This window comes from Neovison vison, chromosome 4, assembly GCF_020171115.1.
Source record: "Neovison vison isolate M4711 chromosome 4, ASM_NN_V1, whole genome shotgun sequence".
NCBI lineage: Eukaryota > Metazoa > Chordata > Mammalia > Carnivora > Mustelidae > Neogale > Neogale vison.
The window spans coordinates 16,881,306-16,905,799 of record NC_058094.1 but is presented as its reverse complement, the minus strand read 5'-3'; the positions used below and the strand labels follow the sequence as shown (position 1 = coordinate 16,905,799).

General features: G+C 46.3%; 2 protein-coding genes across 2 annotated transcripts in view; one reads left to right on the top strand and one right to left on the bottom strand.

The window, feature by feature from the left end:
- NTAQ1 (N-terminal glutamine amidase 1) overlaps positions 1 to 24,494 on the top strand; it is a 130,255-nt gene that overhangs the window by 56,013 nt on the left and 49,748 nt on the right. The window lies entirely within an intron of this gene.
- Positions 13,198 to 24,494, bottom strand: part of FBXO32 (F-box protein 32) — a 29,879-nt gene continuing 18,582 nt past the window's right edge. Inside the window, exons 5-9 of the mRNA XM_044244993.1 lie at positions 23,033 to 23,126; positions 21,989 to 22,173; positions 16,309 to 16,491; positions 15,151 to 15,294; positions 13,198 to 14,728 (exon numbers count right to left, since the gene is read on the bottom strand). Of these exons, the coding sequence (XP_044100928.1) occupies positions 14,639 to 14,728; positions 15,151 to 15,294; positions 16,309 to 16,491; positions 21,989 to 22,173; positions 23,033 to 23,126 (696 nt within the window). The 3' untranslated portion in view covers positions 13,198 to 14,638. The remainder of the gene's footprint in view (positions 14,729 to 15,150; positions 15,295 to 16,308; positions 16,492 to 21,988; positions 22,174 to 23,032; positions 23,127 to 24,494) is intronic.

Genomic DNA, 24,494 nt, shown 5'->3' with positions numbered 1-24,494 from the left:
GAGAGAGAGCATGAGGCGGGGGAAGGGCAGAGGGGGAGGGAGAGAATGTCAAGCCCCGATGTGGGGCTTGATCTCATGACCCTGAGATCAGGACCTGCGCCAAGAAGCCAAGAGTCAACACTTAACTGGCTGTGCCACCCAGACACACCTACTGAGGAGTTTATACAATTTAAAGGATATTCACTCAAGCAACATTCTAACCATTGGAGGGTGTGTATGAGTATGTGCTTGTTTTGGAGAGGAGGGTAGTGATGGTGTTGAAGAAGAAAAGCATAAAAGAAAACAAAAATACCAAATAACATAGTTTCCTTGAGCTACTGTATGACTTCCTAAAATTACAAGAGGATATTTAAGCTAAATAGGACCTAGAGACTAGCTGATCCAACATACCTTCATGTTATAGATAAGGAAACTGAGTCAGAAAGCCAAAATTTAAATTTATATTTATATTTTTATTTATATCTTTAAATTCATATTTATATATTTATTTATATATTTAAAATTATATTTATATTTTTATTTATATATTTAAATTTATATTTATATTTATTTATAGTTATATCTATATTTATCCTGTCTTGTCAACAGCCTGGTGGGACAGACCCCTGAGTAGAGGCCAGGGCTGCTGAGTGTCTGTCTACCCCGGGCTTATTCTGGGAGCCCTCCCCTTTTGAGCAGGTGTTTATTGACTCAAGCAATGGGAACTCTCAGGCTTATATTCATACTGATCAGGAAAATAGTTTGGCTGACTGTTCAAAATAACTGTTTAAACTGTTGGTCCTGGAGCACCTGTTTGGCTCAGTTGGTTAAGCATCTGCTTTTGGCTCAGGTTGTGATCCCAGGGCCCTGGGTTCGAGCCCCACATTGGGCTCCCTGCTTGGCAGGGGAGTCTGCTTCTCCTTTTCCCTCTGCCCATCCCCCCTGCTGATGGTTGCTTTCTCTCTTGCTCTCTCACTGTCAAATAAATAAATAAATAAAGTCTTAAAAAAGAAAAAGAAAGAAAGAAAGAAACTAGTGGTCTCAGGGACACATGGGTGGCTCAGTCAGTTGAGCATCTGACTCTTGGTTTGGGCTCTGGTTGTGATCTCAGAGTCCTGGGACCGGGCCCAGAGTCTGGCTCCATACTTGATGGGGAATCTGCTGGAGATTCTCTCTGTCCTTCTCCCTCTGTCCCTTCCCCACTAAAATAAATAGATCAATCTTTCAAATAAAACCAGTGGTCTCCGAAGTGGGGTCCTGGAAGGAAAAAATGAAAATTGCCATTGACTGCTTTATTGAAGAGAAAGAAATAAAGCAATTTTCCATGGTTTCTGATGGGAAATAATCTCCTTACGTAATTCCAGTGAAGGGACATTAATGAAGGGACTGCTTGGAGATGTGTGGGCAGGGTAAGGGGACACAAAGGCCCCCAGAGCTGAGCCACAAGGAGCATTGCTTCTCCCAGGCTTGGAGAGGAGGCCCAGGGTAGCTGGAGCCATGGGGAGGGTTTATATGGAGGAAGTAAACAGTCCCGTCAGAGACAAGTGGCTAGCCAGGAGGGAGTGGGCAAGAAAGACCCCCAAATTCTCTCTTTCTCTGCTCTTTGGTCTCTGCTAGCACCTCCCATTGGGCAAACTCAACCACACACCAAGCCACACCTCCCACCAATCCAATGTGGATCCAGCACTTTTCGATCAACCCTCCAGGGCACCGAGCTGGGCATGGATCTTTGGGGACAAACAGAGAACAACCAGCACAGAAGGTTTCCAAATATTTAATATCCAGATTGCTAATGGCCCTCTCTGTCCACCTGTCAGACATCAGGTGTCATGTCAGTCAGTACCCAAGGCACTTTGACCCCAATGCGAAGCGGAGGCCAGTGGTACCCTGAGTCAGTCTTTTGTTTTTGGTATATTGTAACATACTGCAACTTCTGTCTGCCTGGCCATGCGGATTTATGGATTATAGTATCTAGTTTTAAATGAAATCTCACAAAATGCACAGATGCTTTAAGAAGGTTCTTGCAAAGACAGAGCAGAATTAAGATACTAAGTTGCGCATAAAGGAATAAGAAAGTGTCAGCCCTAGCACGGCTCTTGGCTCTTCCTGGGAGGGCCTCCTCACAGGCTACAGTATCTGCTACAGTGACAAGCTAATGAAAACCAACCCAAAATTGACTCGAAAATTCAAAACGATCACAACTATTTGAAGTACAAGTTTATTTCCATCATTAGTAATGTTGACTGTCCTCCTAAGTGTTCATTATGTTTTGAAATATTAATGATAATAGCGCCTGCCTATACTTTTTTTTTAAATGATTTTTTAATAGATTATTTATTTATTTATTTGATAGAGAGAGATCACAAGTAGGCAGAGAGGCAGGCAGAGAGAGAGGAGGAAGCAGGCTCCCTGCTGAGCAGAGAGCCCGATGTGGGGCTCGATCCCAGGACCCTGAGATCATGACCTGAGCTGAAGGCAGAGGCTTAAACCACTGAGCCACCCAGGCGCCCCCCCCCCTTTTTTTAAGATTTTATTTATTTATTTATTTGAGAGAGAGAGAGAGGAAGAGAGCAAGTGTGAGAGGGAGGGGATGGGCAGGGGGGCAGAGGCAGAGAATCTCAAACAGACTCCCTGCTGAATGCAGGGCCCAACATGAAGCTCAGTCCACGATCCGTGAGATCATGACCTGAGCTGAAACCAAGAGTTGGACGCTCAACCCACTGAGCCATCCGGCATCGCTGCCTGTACTTAATAAATACACATGGGGCACTTGGGTGGGTCAGCGGGTTAAGCCTCTGCCTTTGGCTCAGGTCATGATCTCAGGGTCCTGGGATCAAGCCCCGCATCAGGCTCTCTGCTCGCTAGGGAGCCTACTTCCTCCTCTCTCTCTGCCTGCCTCTCTGCCTATTTGTGATCTCTGTCTGTCAAATAAATAAATAAAATCTTAAAAAAAAATAAAACAAATACACGTATATTGGGTTTATGCGAAAAATGCTTACTCATGGGATGATTGGAGACCATTGGTTTGAACAATAAAGAAAGGCTACAGTTGTGGTAATTATGCTTCTCTTTACGGACAGCGAAGGCTCCATGGTTTTTCTGTCTAGAGCACGTAAAGCAGAAACAGAAAATGGAAAGTGACCTTAGTGAATAATAATAACAAATGGTTATATAAAACCCACTACGCGTTAAGCACTGCTCTAACCACAAATCCCACCTGACAGATAAGAGGACTGAGGCCCGTCGAAGGTGAGCAGTCTGCCGGATACAGCAAGGAACAGGCAGGACAGAGTTTGAACCCCCGCTTCAGAGTCTTTGCTCTGGATCACCGACCGAGCTAGGCTGCCTCTCTGAAGGAAGTAGGGGCTTCCTGGAATAATTTTGAAATTAAGACAAAACTATCTCCTCACACCTGTCAGAACGGCTAAAATCAATAACACAAGAAAAACAGGTGCTGGCAAGGATGTGGAGAAAGTGGAGCCCCTGTGCGTTATTGGTGAGAAAGCAAACTGGTGCGGCCACTGTGGAATACAGTATGGAGGTTCCTCAAAAAGTTAAAAAGAGAACTACCATATGACCCAGCAATCGCACTAGTAGCTATTTACCCAAAGAACATGAAAACACTAATTCAGAGGGATGCATGTGCCCTGGTGTTCACAACAACAGTATCTACAAAAGCCAAATTAGGGAAAGAGCCCAAGTGTCCACTGACTGATGAATAAAGAAGAAGAAGAATGAAGCCTTAGCATTTATAATGACATGGACGGAGCTAGAGAGTATTATGCTAAATGAAATAAGTCAGAGAAAGACAAATACCATATGATTTCACTCATATGTGGAATTTAAGAAATAGAACAAACAAGCAAAGGGGGAAAAGCAAGAGAGGGAGAGAGAGAGAGAGAGAGAGAGGCAAACTAAGAAACAGACTCTTAACTCCAGAGAACCGACTGATGGTGGCCAGAGGGGAGGTGGGAAAGGGGATGGGGGGACTAGGTGGTGGGGATTAAGGAGGGCACTCATTGGGACGAGCACCTCGGGTGTTGTATGCAGATGCTGAATGACTATATTGTGCACTAAAACTAATATTACACCGTGTATTAACTAACTGGAATTTAAATAAAAACTTGAAGGAAAAAATAGCTGACTTTGACTGCTAGCGGTGTAGGAAGGCTCACGTTTCTTTCACACACACAAAAGAAAAAAACTAAATATAATTAAAACAATGAATGCCGGTTTAAAAAGTACAGAGAAAGGGGAGCCACTCAGTTTTATGTGGGGTAAGAGTGACTATTTCGTTGCACTTTCTAGCATCTGCCAAATATGATTTCTCAGGATGTGGTAGTTGGCAGACAGCCCCTTATAGCCACTAGATTCTGCTGTCCCTCTGGGTTTTCTCTCTTTCCTTCCTGCCCTCTGAAGCCTTCCTGCAGACTTGCCTTGCTCTTGTTCTCTTTCTAGGAGCTTGTACTAGTTAGGGTTCCCCAGAGAAAGAGAACCAGTCAGATGTATCTCTCTTTCTTGCTCTGTCTTTCCCCCATCTCCATATAGATATACGCAATCTCTCTCTTTCTCTCTGTATATGTGTATAGATATATTTTATTCCTTAAAATCTGTGAATTTTTAATCTTTGTCTATCTTTAAGGAATATAGATATGTCTATCTATCTCACAGGTGTGGAGCTGGCAAGTCTGTAATTTGTAAGGAAAGCTGGGGGCTCCTGGGTGGCTCAGCTGGTTAAGCGTTTGCCTTCAAGTCAGGTCATGATCTCGAGGTCCTGGGATCGAGCCCCGCGTCAGACTTCCTGCTCATTGGGGATTGCTTCTCCCTCTCCCTCTGCCCCCCTGCCCGTGCTTTCTCTCTCTATCTTGCTCTCTCTCTCTCTCAAGTAAATAAATAAAATATTTATTTTTATTGTTTTTAAAGATTTTATTTATTTACTTGACACACAGAGATCACAAGTAGGCGGAGAGGCAGGCAGAGAGAGAAGGGGGGAAGAAGGCTCTCCGCTGAGCGGAGAGCCCAATGTGGGGCTCAATCCCAGGACCCTGAGATCATGGTCTGAGCCGAAGGCAGAAACTTTAACCCACTGGGCCACCCAGGTGCCCCATAAATACAATCTTTAAAACAAATTTTGTAAGGAAGACCGGCAGACTGGACACCCAGAGAAGAGCTGATGTTTCAGTCTTGTGCAGTCTGGAGACCGTCTGGAGGAAGAATTCCTTCTTTGGGGGGGCGGACATCAGCCTCTTCTAAAGTTCTTCAACAATTGGCTAAGGCCCACCCCCTTTCTGGAGACTAATCTGTTCTACTCAAGGTCTGCTGATTTAAATGTTAATCATAGCTGGAAACTACCTTCACAGTGATGTCTGCGCATTGGTGTTTGACCTAACAATGGGTTCCGTGGGTTAGCCAAGTCAACTCAAAATTGATCATCACAGAGTTTGTTGAAAGGACCTGGGGTTCACTGATCTTTGGTTAATTTTTGAGAACGACAGCAAGGCTCAGGCCCTGGGACCCCAGGGAACACAGAGCCCTTCTTCAGTTCTCTTCAGAAAGGAAACCTGCCTAACCTTCAGTATTTTTTTCAAGAAACCTCTTGACAGCACCCAACAGGCTTAGGTAGTAAGTCTTGGTCTCTGGCTTTTAAGCCACAATCCCTGGCTTCCAGATTCCACAGGAGCCCTCATTTATACAGATTCAGGAAGCGTGTGTTGTGGGCTTGTGTCTTATCCCACATGCTTCCTTTTCAGAAGCATGAACTCAGTCCTTCCTCTCTGAATTCTTCTGGTACTTTGTACCTCAGTCGGGGTACTTGGAATTCGGATCTTGTGTTGTAGTTGACGTACCTTCTCTTGGGCCTCCCAGCTCTGCCCACCCCCCCAAGATCTATGAAAGTTCTTGAAGGCAGGGGTTGGGCTCACATTTCTGAATGACTGCTTTCCTGCCAGGACACCGCTGCTTCATAAACATGGCTTCTTGGAGAGACTTTGAAATGCTAATTCTCTGTGACACTTCTTGGGCAGGAATGCGATGGGTGTGAACCTCAATGAAGTCTGTGTCAGAGGGACAGGAGACAACTTTACACATACCACACCGCAGGCAGAGCTCTCCAGTCTAGCCTTGAAGGTCACACATGCGGTATAGCTCTTGCCACTGAGTTAGGCTCTCAAGACGGTTGTGCCTTTCATTTGCAGACAGACCCTCACTCAGCTTGGCGGCAGGGGACATGCAGCCGAAGGGTCAGGACTGGTAACTTTGTAGGGCGGGCTGCTGGACCCAGGCTAGCAAATCTGTCAGATGAACTGTGTTAGTTCCTGTGACTGCTGTCACCAGTTACCACAAACTGAGTGGCTTAAGACAATGCAGATCCATCAGAATTCCAGAAGTTTGACCCAGGTCTCAGCGGGCCAAGTTCAAGGTGTTGGCTGGGCTGCATTCCCTTCTGTAGGAGAGAATCGTTTCCTTGCCTTTTCCTGCTTATAGATGGTATTTGGGTTCCTTGGTTCACGGCCTTGATTCTCCCTCTTCAAAGCCAGTAATGGCCGAAGAGCCCTTGGTCCGTGACATCACTCTGTCCTCTTGTGCCTTTCTCTTCCACTTTTAAGGACCCTTGTGATTGGGCTCACCCAGGTAGTCTGGAATAATCTCCATCTCAAAGCACTTAACTTAATCACACCTGCGAAGTCTCCCTTGCCGTGTAACATAGTCGAAGCATCTGGGCGTTGGGATGGGGACATATTGGAAGAGTCATTATTCTGCCTACAGTAGTAGCCTTATGATTTCCATTTAAAATAAGTAATTAATGTAAGATAGGATTTTATTTTATTTAATTTTTTTTTTAAAGATTTTATTTTATTTATTTGAGAGAGAGAGACAGTGAGAGAGAGAATGAGCGAGGAGAAGGTCAGAGAGCAAAGCAGACTCCCCATGGAGCTGGGAGCCTGATGTGGGACTCGATCCCGGGACTCCAGGATCACGCCCTGAGCCGGAGGCAGTCATTCAACCAACTGCGCCACCCAGGCGTCCCTGTAAGATAGGATTTTAAATGGAAAGGTACAATAATCTCACTCATTGTAACAATGCTAGAGTTTTTGAGATATATTTATGCTTTATTAAATTTATAGGTTATTAATTTACCTGGGAATGTTTTGCTTATTAGGGTTGATGCTTACTCGAGCAGGTATTTGAAGTACTTATTTTAAAAAAAAGCAAATGTGTCAGATTTATAATTGTAGCTTTTAACATGTTTAAAGGAATTTTTTTTTTTTTAAGATTTATTTATTTGAGAGAGAGAAAATAAGCGTAGGGAGGCGCAGAGGGAGAGGGAGAGAGAAACTTTAGCAAACTCCTAGCTGGGCTTAGAGCCCCAGGCAGCACTCGATCTCACAAACCTGAGATCATGACCTGAGCCAAAACCAAGAGTTGGACACTTAATTGACTGAACCACCCAGGGCCTCCAAGGAGTTTGCATTAAGTGTATAAAAGGGACTCGTTTTTTAAAGGGACTTTAGTCTGTTCAATTTGAGTTTATCAAACAGTAATAGAGCCCCTTTTATTTTGTATGAAAGTTTACTAGACTTGTAAAGATGTAGTTGAACTTAGTCTTTAATGAAAACTAAGTCTTCACATTTGTTACTTTTTCAGCTCTCATTAATTTTTAACCAAGAAGCTATAAATAGTTCGGTCTATGCCCATAAACTCACACTGATTCTTATTCGAGTGAAGGGTAAGCATGTGATCAGTGAGACTTTCAAAAGCATTTTGTGAACGTCAGTGTATGTTATTCATTCAGCCCAGCCCTGGGCTGGGTACCGTGACACAGCCCTACGTGAGACTACAGCCCAGATGCAGGGAAGGGTCTGGGAGGTGAGATTTACTCAGTCAGAGGAGACTTTAGGGAGGAGCTGGCCGTAAGGAGCCATAAGTAGATGCTTATCAGACAGAGGCAGGGGAAGAAAGACTGCCTGGGATATTTAGTGAGTGTCGAGCTTTTGTGATCCTGGTGGAAATTAAAAAAAAAAAAAAAAAAATCTGAAATTTGCCTTTTGTGTTGTTTTCTTTCTTTCTTTCTCTTTTATGTTTTACTGATTTATTTATTTGAGAGAAAGTAAGTTAGGAAGTGAGCACAAGCAGGGGGAGCAGCAGAGGGAGAGGGAGGGGGAGAAGCAGGCTGCCTGCTGAGCAGGGAGCCCAATGCAGGACTCAATCCCAGGACCCTGAGATCATGACTTGAGTCAAAGGCAGACAGACGCTTGACGACTGAGCCACCCAGGAGCCCCTTTATGTAGTTTTCTGATGGAGAGTTAGGGCAGGATCAGGGTGCGTTTCAGGGTAAATGTATTATTAATTCAGCCACCACATCGGCCACCTGGGCGCATCACACCTAACTAGAGATGCAGAGCAGTTCCTAACCTAGTTCTCAGACCCTCGTTTCTTGGGGAATCGTGATTACTAACATTTCTGGAACACGTGTGCTATGCCTGGTTCCGTGCCTTTTCCTCGTATTCGTTCACGTAACCTTCAAAACCGTAATAGGTTTACTGTCACCAATTTGGAATCTCGGAAACTGAGACCTAGAGGAATTAAGGGGACAAAGGTCACACTGGAGGTAAGTGGCAGGACCGTGATGGGAACCTCGCACAAGCCATTCCCTCCTCCTGGAACGCTCACGACCTCACTCTTCCGCGGCTGGCTCTTCCTCACATTTTAGGTCCCAGCCTCACTCTCTTTTGCTGGAGAGACCCCCCTGCTCATCCCATCCTAAGCAGGTTTTCTTGTTATCCTGCATCTCAGCCCCTTGTTTAGTCTTACTGTAGCACTTATGATTTAAGTGTTTTCCTACTTGCTTTGTTTGCGTGTTTGTCTTTGTTTTTCCTACTAGAATCTAAATTCCTTGAAGGCAGGCATTCTGTCTGTCTTGTACATTACCGTATTCCCAGTGCCTTGCACAGGTCCAGGGTATCATAGCTGTTCAGTAAATGTCTATTAATAAATAAATTGATACTGATTTGACAGCTCATTATTCCCTAATCATTGTAGTACGCACACCGTATGTGGAACTATCCCACTGAAGCATAACAGTGTTATTGATTGAGGTCGGCCCTCAGCAGCAAGCTTATTTCTCTACATGTTCCTAGAAATTTTATAACAATGATAAGTTTCTGTTACAAGGAATCTAAGCCTCACGAGGCAAAAGAGAAACATCCTCAGTATGCTGAAAAGCCAACTTGAATTGGCACACACCAAAAATGCGCCCGTGTGTTGTTGGAAAAACATTTATTGCAATTCAGTGTCAAAATTTTTTTACAAAAATATGCCACCGTCTGGTACAAACAACTATAAAAAAATCAATTCATCATGCAAGGAACGTGTGCAAATAATTTACACGGAAGGACTTAGCTCACACAATATTAAATGAACATCTTTGCGTGAAATGAGACTAACCTTGTACTTTTAGTTACGTGTCCAACCCTCTATAGCACTTTTTATTAAAAGGCGTAAAGCTTCTAAGCGTAGGACATGGGCTTTCATGTTCATCCCCTTTAGCCAGGGTTATGGGCACTTGGTAGAACAAAGATGCTGCCGAGAGCTCTCAGGCCCTCCGTGGCAATCCCTGGAACCTTCTGTTTAACAGACTCGTGCCTCGTTAATTAAACAAACATTGCTCTACTCAGAGACTGAAAAAGTCACGTTCAAACTCCAGAAGTGATGTTGTAGCAGATGGAGTTTTAAGAAGTTCAGACATTTGGAACAGCCATCCATTTTTGGACAAACGGGGCAGGGCCGGGATTTTGGGAGATTTCTCAGGAAGCTTTGTTTGCTGAGTTCAGGGACACTTTGAAAAATGTCCAGCAGACAAAGTCACAAGTATCTGTGGTCCCTTGCTCCTTGCTGCCTCTTGGAATAAAATAATCCGTCTTTGCTTGGTGAAGATGAGGTTTAGCAGAGAGTGGGAGGATCCCCCCCTGCCCCCTACCCCACCTTCCTGCCCTGGGATAGAAACTCCCCAGATCTGTTGGCAGGTGCTGGAGGGTGGGGAGGAGAAGGGTATGGATTAAATTGTACTTCTTAGTCTGAGAGGAGGTACCTGCTTGCTAACCATCAGAACCTCAGTTTCTAGAAAGCAAGATGGCTGCTCAGCCATGATCTCTCTGCCATAAGGGCCACTTCTGTAATGAAAATGTGGGTACCCAGGGAAAGGTTGTACTCCCTAGAATGCTGTACTCACAACAGCGTCAGAGTTTTGCAAAAGTGTTAAGTGGCTCCAGGGAGAAATGTTAACTTCTCCATGGAGAGTCAGGGACTAGAGATATTTGGAAAAGATAATGGCCAGATGCCTCATACTGGACCCTCATGCTTGCCTTCTACGGTGAAGGTGTTGAGAACGATCAGGTCAGGTGTCACGTGTCTCCAGACAATACCAATGAATGCTGGGTAGGGGGCACAGAGTCAAGGCCTCAGAAAGTCCTGGGTTCGTACTCAGGTCTACCACTGAGTACCAGATGGGCTCAGACATGCCCCCCGAATGTTCTGGACCTGCTATCTCGTGTTGAAAGGCAGAAGGAATGCCACATTCCACCATCTTCAACTTCCCTTCCTGCACCGAAGTCTGGGATGGGAGTTTCCTTCCTTTGGGAAACTATGGGTTTACTCTCTTTAACAAAGCAGAGAAGAAAGCATCTAAAGAAAATGTGGAGTTTAAAGGAATTATGATCTTGTTTACTGAAGACATCAAGAGCCCAAGATATATCGAAGAGTCTTTGCATTTGTCTAGAGGTTCAGGGTGTTTCTGAGGTCTGTTTAAACACTAATAGGATTTTAGGCCAGGATCCAGTCAGAAGGATGCTTCACAGACTCAGATAGTTGGAAACAGATTAAAAAAAAAACAAAAAAAAAAACAAGAAACGAAACGCCCAGATGTCCACATAGAAAATGTTGATATAGTTTAGTTTAAAAAAAAAAAAAATTCACACATAAAATTACAGTTAAAAAAATTCACACAAAATCGAGTGCGTAACAAAACATTATTGCCCTATAGCCCGGCAGAAAACTATAAACTCAGGTGTGTAGTTTATGATAAACATTGTATTCAATGCTACAAACGCTACACTGTTGAACATGTCTTGAAATGATTGACCTTGTAAATCACACCACTTGCTTAAACAAATAAAATTCTAAGCCCCCTCCCTTCTCCCACACAGAAACCACAGAAAAAAAGGAGCTTCTGTTAAATTGTAAGCTCCCCATGAAAAACAGTTTTCGAAACCACAGGGAATCATGGCAATAACGTGGTACCTGCTTGTTACCTTCCTTCTCCATCACCCAGGAAAGCCCACAGCCATACTGAGTGTTTTGCAGAATCAACCCAGCCCATCTCAAATATCTCCTCCAGGCCACTTCCACAGAAAACTGATCATCACTAAACAAATGTCATCTCACAGCTGACCCCCTGGGTATGTTTTTACTCATACTTTTGCCCCTCGCCCTCCCATGCTACCAATCCCACTGCTCAAAGTAATAACCTCAAGGAATCATGCACTCGAGCTGAAGATGCCATGGACTTTTTTCTGGATCTTGCTATGAAGTGAGTGCTCACCTATTGTTTCCCTAAATGTTGTGCCTTACTCTCAAGAGACTCCGGGCTTGTTGCTCATATACCTTTACTTTGGACCAGATCATACCTAACATCCCTGTGGACTTGTGCCCTGGAATTCCTTCTTTCTTCTCCAGAAGTCCAAAGTACTTCCTAGCTGACATCAATGTCAAGTTCTATGTTACCAGGGTGGGGGGGGGGGTAGGGGCAGTGGCTAGGTAGGTACAGCAATGAGAGAGGAGCATCCTATCTCTTCCGGCAATTTCCATTTCCATCGTCCTGTCCCTCTGGCTTTTAGACCAGCAGTTGTGAGATGGGGATTCTTTGTTTTTGTTTTTTAGGTTGGGTTGTCCCCAGAGGGTTTGCCAATTCTAAAGATGATTAGTACCCAGGGAACGAGAATTTTCTTTTTCATTCACTTTACTTGTATGTGAGGCCCTGGTTATGCTAACAGCTGCCATGGGGCGCCAGCATGGACGCTCTCACCTGCTATGTTCTTCTCTGTCACGTTCCCACGAACCACAGCATCAGAGAGAGGCCATTTCTATTCCTTCCCCCATCCCTCTCCACCTGCCATTTCCTTTCTTAGTCTCATCTGCCAATGAAGGAGAACCACCAATGTTGGTTTCTTCTCGTTTTTCCTTAAAAATTTTCCTCGGCTCTGTCACATACCACGTCCAAAAATGCCAACAGAGATGGGGAGAGCCCAGAGGCACCGTCAAGGGAGACATCTCAGAAGACCATCCCCCAGCCGCTCGTGGCAGCCGTCATCCTGCACAGGCATGCCTTGTTGCCTAGGGTAGGAGACGCAGTCACCGGCATTGCAGACCGTCCAAAGGGGACCGGTCGGGCAGTTTTGTGCTGATGGTCTCAAGCAGACAGCATTTCTGGAGCTGCAAACCCGAGGGTGCCTGGGAGTTCCCACCTCTCTGATCAGCATGAAGGGCCAGAGGTCAAGAGTTGATGGACAGATGTGGAAGGCCATGAACGCCTATACCTAAAAATGCCAGAGTCCAAGTTTCCAGAGAGATCTCACAGCTACAACCAACCCAGCTCTGCCTCGCATCTTTCAGGAAGCTGAGACATTTGAGAGAAGCTGTCTGAATTCTGGAAGTGCCAGTTTTTTTGTTTTTTTTTTTTATTCCACTATCTAGGCCCTGCGTTCTCAGTATGACGTGGACTCAGGGGGAGGGAAAACCAAAAAAGCCCATTGGGTATTAGAGGGGTTCTGGAAGGTCAACCTTATGCAACAAGGTCTTATTTTTTAATGTTTAATTCTTCTCAGTGGGGGAGAATTTAAATGCAATTTAATGTTTTCTTCTGATGGGGGGGCAGAAGTGAAAATAAATACGGAGACACCCCGGTGTGTAGGCACAGACGCGGCAAAGTGAGGAGGGTTGATGGAGAATTGACTTCTCTTCAGCCTGCTGGTACCCGGGCTGTGCCCTGAGGGATAAGCAGCAAGGGGCTGTGCATCTCCAGCTGGTGCCTGGCCTTGTTTCTGTCTTTGCTTACCAACCTGTCCCCTCCCCACGTCACCCCTAGGTTCACCCCTTAAAGATACACTGTTCTCTACCGTGAACGTGAGCAAGTTCCAATTTCTGCTTACTTACTTGCCAAGGGCATGCAGGGTGGCAACTTTATTTGCAAAAGAGGAAAAAAAGCACAAAGCAAATACAACTGCCAAAATATGTACATTGTTGTAGAAAAGCAAAGTTCTATAAAAAGTAAAAAACAAAAACATCCCCCACCCCATCCCAGGAATATTTGACAATGAACTCATGAAGTCCTGAGATTTCCTGTCTTCCACACGGTCACCTGCTGGTATTTGCCTAGCAAGATCCCCAGGGGTATGGAGCAAGTTTAGGATGAACACACAGTACTTCTGTTCCGTAGGATCGGAACTCCAGGTTTTATCTTGTCATCCTCGCAGGAAGTCCTATAGCTTGGGCTGAGTAAATTTTGGTGTTGAACATAAAGAAAAGAAAGCTCCTCTGCTCATCACTGCCAGGAGGGACAGCAGCTACTAAAATGTCTAACTGATACGTCAAACCTGTTTTACAAGCCTTTATCAGCACTCCGGCTCCCAGAAGTCCACAGATGAACGCTTATCTGTGAAGATATTCTAGGAAGCCCAGACAAGCCGAGAAGTTTAACAGGAATAACAAAGTCTTCACAGCTATTGGGTGACTCCTTCTATCTTTTCTGCGGTGGGACTTCTTCCTCTGGGGCTGTTTTTAATCGGCCCTATGTTGCCCCTGAATGAGCTACAACACGAAAGGAAAAAAAAAAAAAAAGGCTAATGTGCTGTGGAGTTGTTCTAGAAAGGAGTCAATGCCAAGGAGTGCCTATTCCCGTAAAAAGGAGGTCTGCAAGGTGATGAGGATTGCCTCCCGGACCCCTTCCTATCGAAACCACTTTTCCGGGAGGAAAAACCAAGAAAAACAGACACTGCCTGCGGGACAATGCACTTTGTCGGAGGGTGCTGCGTACTTTCCGAGGTAGAGTATTGTGTGATATTTAGAAGACAAGGCCCTATGCCCACGTGGGTTTAAGATGGGAGGTGCTTCCTTTGCCTTTTTAAAACAACCCCCCACCCCATCGAAACTGAAGCGCAGGGATTTTGCGTATGTCATCCTCTTCTCTTTCTTTAAAAAGCAAATTTTCACATTGTAAACAGAGTGTTCTATCTTGAATTCGAGTTCTGCCCTTCTTTTCCACATCCCTAGGGAACTACCAAGGAGTCTCAGGGAACACGAGAATTCCATTTTCACCGACGAAACTGAATCCCTGCCCTTACAGTCTTGCCGGCAAATAGTTAGGAAAACAGCTTGCGGACAGTATTTCCACTTTCCCATACCGGTTCTAACGAGAAGGCCGTATTCTGAGACTCCCAGCCGGCAGCTGCATCTGTCTCCCCTTCCAACGTCCTCTCAGAGACTTAGCTCACAAGTTCTGAGCCAGCGTTTCAAATGTACACTATTTACAAAGGAAGTGTCCAAGCTCCGTATTCCCAACCATCCAATCAACTGGGGAGCCCTTCGAAGTGTTGTCCCGAGCTGGGATTCAGAACTTGAACAAGTTGATAAAGTCCTGGGGTGAGAGGGAAACGGAGCAGCTCTCTGGGTTATTGGCTGTGCACGGGTGGTCAGTGCCCTGGAAAGGAACATCACGGTTGTAGGTTGGAGTTCTCAGAAGTACCGTGTTGGCTTGTAGCCGCATGAGGCTGTGCCCATCCTCACAACATTCCTATGTCAAGAATGCCGTAAGTTCTGCAAAAACTAAAGAACTGTGTGTGTGTGCACCTCTGTACAGAGGGTGGGAAAATTTGCAGGTGGGTGGGATGTACAAGTATAGACACACACACACACACACACACAAATAGGAGTGGAGGAAATTAAGGTCTCTCAAAGGTTTTCTCCCCAGGGACTGAATTAGTGTCCCCTCCACCCTCAGCAAGGGGCTTCAGTAGGGAAGAGCAGGAAAGGAGCAGGAAGGGCTTTCACATGGCAATGCTGGTGCCTTTGACTCTTAGGGGCTGGGCCAGGGGTCTGTGGCAGCCACCTCGAGACACATACCTTCCAGGAAAGAATGTGACAGTGTCTGCAGAGCTGAAGGGTGTCTCCGTACTGCTCTTTCCGCGGGTAACAGCGCACAAGTTTAAAATACATCTTCTTCCAGTCCAGCTGTCCTTTGTCTGATAAAATTAATCGCTTGCGGATCTAAATTATAAATGGATACAGGTAATTGCAGATGACTGCAGGAGACTTCATCAAGAAGACGGTTGTGGTTTTACGCTTCTGAAAAGTTCTGTTCCCACCCTCTCCTTCCCCCTTTTTCATCGAGGCCCTGCACTTGCCAGGGAAAAAATTGCCAAGAAAGAAAGAAGGCTGTTCAGAGCTCTACCCAGTGAGACAGTAGCTTTACCTGTCTTTAAAAGACACAGGGGTCTGGTGACATCTTACTAGTGACCTCTACTAAACTGTGTTTGGATGGTCCTTTAAAGTTTAGGTGATTTCAGTAAACACCTTCAATCTTTTCTCTGCTGTAGACTTGAGTGGCTATTTCCAGGGAGATGCAGTCACTGCTTGGCACGGTGGCTCTATTTTATATCTAAATATTAGTGGCTTCGTGAACAGAACTTGTTGAACTCACACATCTATATAAAGAAGGTGGGGGGAAAAAATCGGAGGCAGCATGAGGAGGGGAATCAGGCCTAGAGCTGGTGTCAGAAGCCCCTAGTTCAAACTCACATTCAAGGGCAGCTTCCTTCCCTTGGGAGCCATTTCCCCAGTCTGTGGTCTGAGTCCCCTCATCTGTTTAAAGTGAGGGTCAGGATACCGACCCCACCCGGGGTTGTTAGACTAAAATGAAATACTATCTATAAAAGTTCCTTAGCTATACAATGTGAAGGTAAGTTGTAAGTTACTCTGTAACTGACTTTGTAAGTTACTCTGTTACGGAAGAGGACCGGGGTTGCTGTATGAACTTTTTAAAGCAAGTCGTGAAGTATGCATGTAGGTTAAGAATGTTGTTCTTGTTTTTCGTTTTTTTTTAATCCCCCCACTGGAATCACATACGTGATTTAGAAACCCCTCGTTCTGTTGCCCTCTAGTCAGCTGGGAAGCCCTGGAGGGTGGGCACCCATGCCTCGAGCTCCGGAAGAATGCCAAGGAAGCAGGAGGGTGGGGGACAGAGGAGGGGGCGGAGGGATTGCCCGCGGGGGGCCCCCTGACCTGCCGCTCGGAGAAGTGGTACTGGCAGAGTTTCTTCCACAGCAGCCGGTCCTCACTGAGCACGTGCAGGTCGGGGGCCACCTGGCCGAGGCTGACCAGGTCGCGGCCGTCACTCAGCCTCTGCATGATGTTCAGCTGGAGGCACAGGGGCAGGTCGGTGAGGGTGAGGCCTTGGAAGGCGGGCTGTGGGGAGAAGGCGGAGGTTAGGCGGCAGTTGGTTGGGGGGTGACTCGCGGGCCGCAGATCACCAGGTGACACTCTCCAAGGATCCAGCTGTCCCCTCGGCCTCCACCCTCAAGCTGGCTGACTGATCCCAGATCCAGAGGTGCGATTCTCCACGGAGACCCACAGGAATAGCCTGGACCAGCTGAGGCTAAATGGTGCCCGAGGGATTTCCCCCCGTTTCGGCACATGCTGGATTCTTGTGCTCCTTTCAGTTCCCTCACTGACCAGATTCGCTGCCTTCCTAAAGGGCTCTGTGCCTTGGACAGAGCACCAGCCCCTGACCACGGATCCCTCCAGGCAGTGTTTCCTGCCTAGGCCCAAACTCGCTGCCCCAGGCTCCCCGGCTGTCCCCTCGCTACTCTGCCCATCCAAACGGTGCTCTTCTTCAGGTCCAGCTTGTACCTATTTCTTCTGAAAGGGAATTTCTTTTCTGCCTTTTGTGGGTACCCCAGGCCTCTGACTACATCTTCCTGGAATTCTTATGTTCTCTTCCAGGGACTTTTTGAACCAGCCCCTTTATGTTATGTAATGCTAACTGCTTCCAAAAGGAAGCTTGAATGGAACATTCCTGCTGGAATGTAAGGTCCATGGAGGCAGGACTTTCTGTCTTTTTTCACTGCTGTGTCCTTTGTGCCTAGAAGACCACTTAGCATATAACAGGTACCCCCAAAATATCTGAGGGGTGAATGGAACCCTCATAATCAAGTAGGTAAAAAAAAACCAAAAAGACCTTGTGCTCGTTGTGTATATTTGTGTATGTGTGTGTGTGCATGCGTGTGTGTGTGTGTGTGTGTGTGTGCGCGCGCACGTGTCCTTTAGGAATGACTGGTCCAGAACCTTTTGGTGTAAATGCCTCCATCTTTAGAACATCTCTATTCAAACCTAGGGGATTCATGGACTATTAAAAAAAAAACTCTTTGTGGATAATACATTGGCAATTAATCAGAAGCGGCTTCTGCTTAACCCTGAACTTATATTTAATTGTTAATTTTATATTTATTATTTAAATTTTGATGGGCTCATGTTACCCACCCACCCCTGGATCCTTGAAGGTGGGGCCTAATTTCATAGCCCCTGCAGACGAGCCCAGCACAAACAACCTCTTGAGGGCCTACTGTGGCCTGGCACTGGGGTTGGAATGGGTTCATTCAGCTGGCGAGAGACTCGGAAACATAAGCAAAAGCAAACAATTAGAGAACAGTATGTTACGTGCCGTCAAGTCAGCACAGAGTGCTCTGGGAACCGTCCGGACAGAGGAGGTCCTCACTAGTATTTACTGATAGGTCTTGAACAGCAACCCGCGCTGCCACCTGGATAAGTAGTCAGCGCAGGTCCCTTATGACTGGGGTTCTTTGTTCTTCTCATGCTAGACCTGGGTGAGCTCTTGATTTTAGACTACAGCCATTTAGCTCAGTGCTCTGTCACCTCCGGGGGTCACAGGAAAAGATACAGGATGAAGAATCCCTTCCTTAGAGCTCAGGGGAAAATAATCCTGTCGATGGGTATTGAGTCCCATCCTCAAATTTTTAGGGAACTATTCTGTTCAAGGCACATCAGAGCCCCCCCCCACAGGATTCCAGGGGGAATGTGTGGTTTCACCAGGCCCCACCTGTGTCCCCTGCAAAGCGTGACAGGTGTGTAGAGGGAAGGTGGGAAGAAGCATGGGGCCTCGGGAAGCTGGCCTAAGGAGAAGAAGGGAAGGTGGCATGGGAGGAACACCGGATGGACAAGCAGCAGATGTGGGTCCCAGGTGCCCTTGGGAATTCTGGGTCTCAGTTTCCCCACGTCCAAAATGAACAGGCTTAGAAGACTCTGAAGGTCCCTTCTGGCTCCAGCGAGCTCAGATCTGGATCAGCTCCAGCCTCTTAACTCATCAGAAGTGACTATGACCTGACAGTTTAAATCGTTCAGGCTGCTGGCCTGAACTTTCAGTTGTTTGCAAAATTCAGGACTTTTGCCGGACCGCGGAAGACTCTAGACCTATTTGTCGTTTATCATCTGCTGCTGATCATATGAGCTAATAAAACTGCCATGACATTTTCTTTTTGTTTCCAGTACTTCAAAGCATCTACTTTTTTGGTTAAAACTCCCAGGCCAATTATTACATTGAACTCCTATTAAAGTCCGCTTGGCAGAGTTCACGCTCAAATGTTCAAACCTGAACTTTTCCAAAATCCTTGCCCAGACCCCATGCTGAGCCCTTGCTCCTGATAAATGGTTAACTGCTTGCACGCCTTCTTTTTGAATATAAACATGTAAAAGAACAATAAGTCACTGAAGCATTTGACTATAATCCTTCTATGGCCACCCCTGCCCTCTATCTGCTTCAAAACCCTGCCTTACCCCAAACCCTGCCTTACCCACAGTGATTCTATGTGACCTCTCCCCCCTCCAAGCCAGTTCTTTGCCTTTTTCCCTTTTCGTCCTTTATTCTATTAATTATTTTTGCCAATAAAAATTGGCTCCATAGAATTAGATATGAAATTTAGAAGGAAAACAAGATTATATGCCAGGAAGATACTGCTAGAACTTTGGCAGATAGAAAGCAATTACTGTAAATGTCACCTTAACATTTTTGTGTAATAACATACTTCTCTTTCGTCCAAGCTGTTAAAAAGTCGGCTTTAAAATATAGTCCAGACTGAAGTAATTAAGTCCTGTTTTTTTCTCTCTCTCTCTCTCGATCTTTCTTTCCTCTGGAGAGTTGGGCATTTGTGTGACAAGCTCTGTGGGCTCCATGGGTTCCCATCACTGCTCTCAAGATCATGGGGCTCAGCGCGAGGAGGGCGGGGAAGGAGGGCAGGGGACGAGAGTTCAGTGGGGGAGGAGAGCAGCCTCTGAAGGCAGCCGGGGCGCGGTCCCTACTACTACATCTTACTTCTGCTGAGGCACCAGCCACACTGTTCTTTTCTTTTCTTTTTTTTTTTTCCCCTAAGATTTCTTTGTTTTAGAGAGAGGGAGTGAGCACAGAGGGGAGGAGCGAAGAGAGAGACTCTCAAGCAGACACTCCTGAGCGTGGAGCCTGACGTGGGGCTCGATCCCACGACCCTGAGATCACGACCTAAGCCGGGACTAAGAGCTGGAAGCTCAACTGACTGAGCCCCCCAGGCGCCTGCAGCCACACTATTCTTAACTACTCAGCCTGATTTTTCTCATTTACAAAATGAAGAAAAGCACATCTTACAGTGTTGTTGGGCAGAGCGGATGAGATAACGCACGGAAGTACTCAGCATAGTGCCCAGTGGAAACTGGCTATTATAAAGACCCCTACTTACAGGTATTCACTGCATGAGTTAATTAATACACGTGAAAGGCTTAGAAGAGTGTCCGACACAGAGAGAGCCCTTTGTAATAATAAGAGCGGACACATTTAAAGACTTACTGCATGCCAGGCATTGTTCCAAACATTTTCTATATGTTAGCTTATTAAATCTTACACCAGGGCTGGGAGATAGTCATTACTTCCCTTCAATCATTCATTCACTCATCTAAAATTTATTGACTGCTTTCTGCTCTGTGCATGGCAGAGAGATGAGCAGCGAGCAAGAGGTAGTCTTTCTTGGCGACGCTCATAAGCCAGTGGATGGACAAAGGCAAGTGGAATCACGTTTGAGATAATCTCAGATGGCAACAGCTCCTCTGAGGAGGGCGAGATGAGAGTGTTCTCAGAGGATTGGATGGTCCGGGGAGGCAGGACCAAGCTTGGCATGGGCAGAGAATAGCTTGGCCAGAGAGAGAGAGAGAGAGAATAGCTTTGCCAGGAGCAGAGGGGAGGCTGAGATGAACTTCAGTGTTTGATCTGTCCTGCATGGGACTACATTGGATGTAAAGGGTTTACAAAAAGCTGGATCACTGAATACATAGTTGGAAGAAAGCTGCATTGAAAAGAAGTTTGGAAGCCACTGATGTTAAGAAAGCTTTGCCATTCGAGGAATAAGGTGTTCTGGCCTGAGTCGCTGGGCTTCTCTGGTCCCCACTCCTGTCTCACCACATGAAGGGTTATAGGAATGACAAGGGCCACCTCCTCCCTGGCGTGATTGTGGATCAGTTAAGGGGGGGGTTCTAGGTAAGCGAGCCCATGGGTGTGCAAAATATGTGAGCAGCTGTGGCCAAGGAGACTCCTGGGATGCGGACAGAGGGAGCAGAGGCAAGTTCCGGGCAAGTGTGATCCTCTAAATAGTGTGTCAGTGTTGCTGGAAGGAAAAAGCCCTTGGGACAGATGGGACTTGCTCATTTAGATCCCTGGCTGGAAACGTCTCTCCTGGGCTTGGACCAAAAGAGAAAGTATTAACGTTCAGGCTACATATAACACCAGAAATCAGGTAGAAGGTCTACGTGAATTTTCTGTGAGAGATAAGCTGGGAATCTGGCCTCCAATTCACATCGTCAAACTATGCCTACACTTAAGAGAATGGGGTAAATTATTAGAATAAATTCGGTAAATGTTCAGAACACAAGCTCTTAAAATAATCAAACAATTGAGATAACTTTTCTGGGCTTGTGCTGTGCTCTGTGTGTGTGTGTTTAAGTGTGGGAGTTGTAGCCCAAGTGATTCCAAGGAAGTCACATCATTCTGAAGCTTCTCATTATTCCCTTTGTTTCAGAGCTTAAGAAACTCAGAGGTTATTAATAGCCAAATCAAGGTCACTGCATTTTGAAAACTTCATATAAGTATTTAAAAGAGGTCAAAGAGGTTTCTTCATGTTACTTTCTCAAGAGATGGGGCAGACCCAGACGTTATCAGCTTGGGCCCCGGAACCACTTAGAGCCGCGCGGTCCGTGATAAGGGAGGCGGGCGCCGCCTGAGTGGTCTAAGTGTGCCTATCGGTCAGCGAGCGGCAGGAGGGCAGGGCGCTGTCTTTCGTAGTGTTTGTGGGCCTCCACTCACTATTAAAAGCATTAAGAGCTGAGGGCCAGGTTAGCTTCTAAAAGCCAAAAGACACTACTGATAATAGGAGGGCCTCTCAGGATATTTTCCACTTTGAGTGAGAATCGCTCTTTTCTTCCCCTACATGTAATGTTCACAGTCTGAAACCAAAGGCTTCCTTGTCGTAATTGTTAATCACTGGAACTAGAATTTGCAAAGGTTGGTGGCGGCCTTCCAAGCCATGGCTGTCCCAGCTCTGTCATATTCAAGGCAGCGTCCCTGCAGCTGTGAAGCACACGTCCTTTGGGAGGAAATGGGAAAAACGAGCGATCCAGGCCGCCCCTCCCCAAATCCAGGCTTCCAACTTTCCTGCCACGCTGCTGCAATCCGCAGACTTTGACCCCCACCCCTCTCTATTGGGAATTCCCAGCCCGCTCTCAGCACCCGGGAGAGGGCATCCGATCGGGACAGTCCACACTCTTCCTCCACCAGGGAAGATCTACAAAGTCCTGGGAGGTCGCCCAGCCTCTCGTGGGAGGCAGCGGCAGAAGTCCTTACGGCCGGAGGGAGGCGGGTGTTGCTGCTTACCCGGGTGATTTGGATACTGTTCAGCTGCTGCTGCCAGTGCAGAATCGTCTCCATCCGGTATACCCACATGTTGATGTTCCCGACCAGCACAGACTTGCCGACTCTCTGCACCAGCGTGCACAAGGACGTGTAGAGGGTCTGCAGCAGCTCTCTGATGAGCCTGATGTTCTGCTGGTCTTCGAGGACTTGAGTGGGGGAGAACAAAGCATGAGCAGTCAATATACGGGGACACCATACATTTGGTGTACGGGCCTTTTTTCTCCTCTGTTCTGCTCCTGTCACGTGGGTACTGCCTCTGGGGATGTGGTTTTCTTTCTCGCTGTTATTATTCGACACTTGGCCAAGCTTCTACACTTGAGGTTACTGGGTAGAGTTTCCATCATCTAGGTCCCTCTTTGTTCTCTTCTCCCTCCTTTCTGACAAAGCCTCTTTCTCTCTTCATTGTTTCCCCAGTGCCAACTGGCTCACCTGATCTGAGGGCAGTTTCTTTGGCCCAGCAGTGATGTCCTGCGTTAGCTGGTCAGCAGTCAGGAATGTGAGGTCTGATGCTGTCTGCCTGAGTCTTTGTGGGATTAGAGATTGATTACTCTTTCTTATGGGCCTCAGTTTCCCTGCATGCACAGGGACTCGGATGAGCCAAAGATCGAAAGTTGCTTCTAGATCAAAGAGTCTGTGAATCTATTCTGCCTTGTGCATAGCTCAATTTTCTAGGAATTTGGAATCCAGAGGCTTGGTAGCCAAGCTTGGGACATGTGCCCGCACTGAGAAGTGTGAGAGGCGTAGAGCAGGGCAAATGGGTGCTCCTGATGAAAGGGTGGCAGGGGACGGTCTCTCCCCTTTGTCCTGAACACCAGTGACACTCCTCTCCGAACTGGAATTTAGCACCCCTGAAATGCATCTGGAGTCATTCACGTCCATCCACTCACCCTTCCTTAAATCTCAGGACATGTCTGCTCGATTGGAAAATCCATCTGCCCAACCCCATCTCTATAAAAAGGGGAGCGAGGTGGCGGGCGTGGGGGAGTGGGGTGGGGTAAAGCTCACCTTTCAGTACCACTTTTTCCAAAATGTTCATGAAGTTCTTTTGGGCGATGCCGCTCAGGGACGTGAGCTGTGACTTTGCTATCAGTTCCAACAGCTGTGGGTAAAAATAGAAGTTGCCAGGCTTAGAACACAGAGACATTTTTCTCCTCTAATCTTTGCTTTTGAGTCACATGACACGGAGATACGGACCAACAGGGAGAGATAAACGGCAGGCAGGCCCACAGGAGAATAAAAAGCAGATGCTCACAGTGAAAGACAAATGGGGGTAATTCAAAACCCCGGAATCAGACTGAATATTTAATTCCTTTTTTCTTTTAAATATAAAGAGTTTGGCTTCAGCCAGGGTGAATTCATTCTGCTTGTCCTACTTCAGCAAGGGAAGCTGAGGGACTCCAAAGGGAACAAAGCTGACTGTGACTGGCAAATGTTTGAGTTCTCCACAATCACTCCCAGCAGGAGTCCTTCTACCCCTCCTCGAACTTCTTCCCCACTGGTACCAACTGTTCTCAAGGTACGTGAAAGCTCATGGTCAGCAAGATGTGTACTTTCCAAGGAAGGGGTCAGTCTTCTCCAGAAATCTCCTGTTCAGGCCGTGTTCAGTACAAACGTTTGTTAATTAGAATCTCCCACTGCACTTACTTAATCTTCCTTTAGAAAGAGGCTGGTCACAGGGAGAGAGAGGAATTCAGGGTTGTATAGTATACACACACACACACACACACACACACATTTCTACTGAGAGACTAGGATCCTCTGGGACTATGGGCAAGTTACTAAATTTCTTGGTGCCCCCATTTCTTCATCTACGCTAATCATACTCAGAGGCCCCAAGACTGCTGAGAGATTTGAATGAGGGACTGCCCCAAAAGCATAGTGCCTGGAATGGATTAGGAAAATCAAGGTTGGTTGGTTTGTTGAAGGTGTGTGTCCTAATCCCACTACCCCATTTATCACCAAACAAAAAGAAAGAAAGGTAACAACTTAAGTCGTTGCATCCTTAGTTTGGTCTTTCTTTGGTAACAAAATTATTTACAGATGTGGTAATATTTTTTTAAAAAATCTATCACAAATTCTGATGAAAAATGAAACTTAAGATTGGAAGGATGTCTTAGAGATCAGGTAATCAGCCCATTTAACAGCTGAGCAAAGTGAGGCTCAAGCGACTAAGTCTCACCCATTTTGCGCAGTGGGCAGACTCAGCTGAGACCACCTCAATACACGTCATGCTCTCAGAGAGTCGTCAAACAAAAGAGGTTGATGTGAAGTGAAAACAATTTTACCAGAGCCCAGCGGGCCCCCAACTAAAACTAGCTAGCTGAAGACTTAGAAGCAAGACCGCTCCTTTATCTCAGAGCTTGAATTTCTGCTCCCAGGAAACTTTGCAAGGGAGTTTCATCCACTGGCCAGGCCCCAGCCCAACTCCACTTCAGGTCAGTAAACACCGAGCGTGACATTGTGCTGG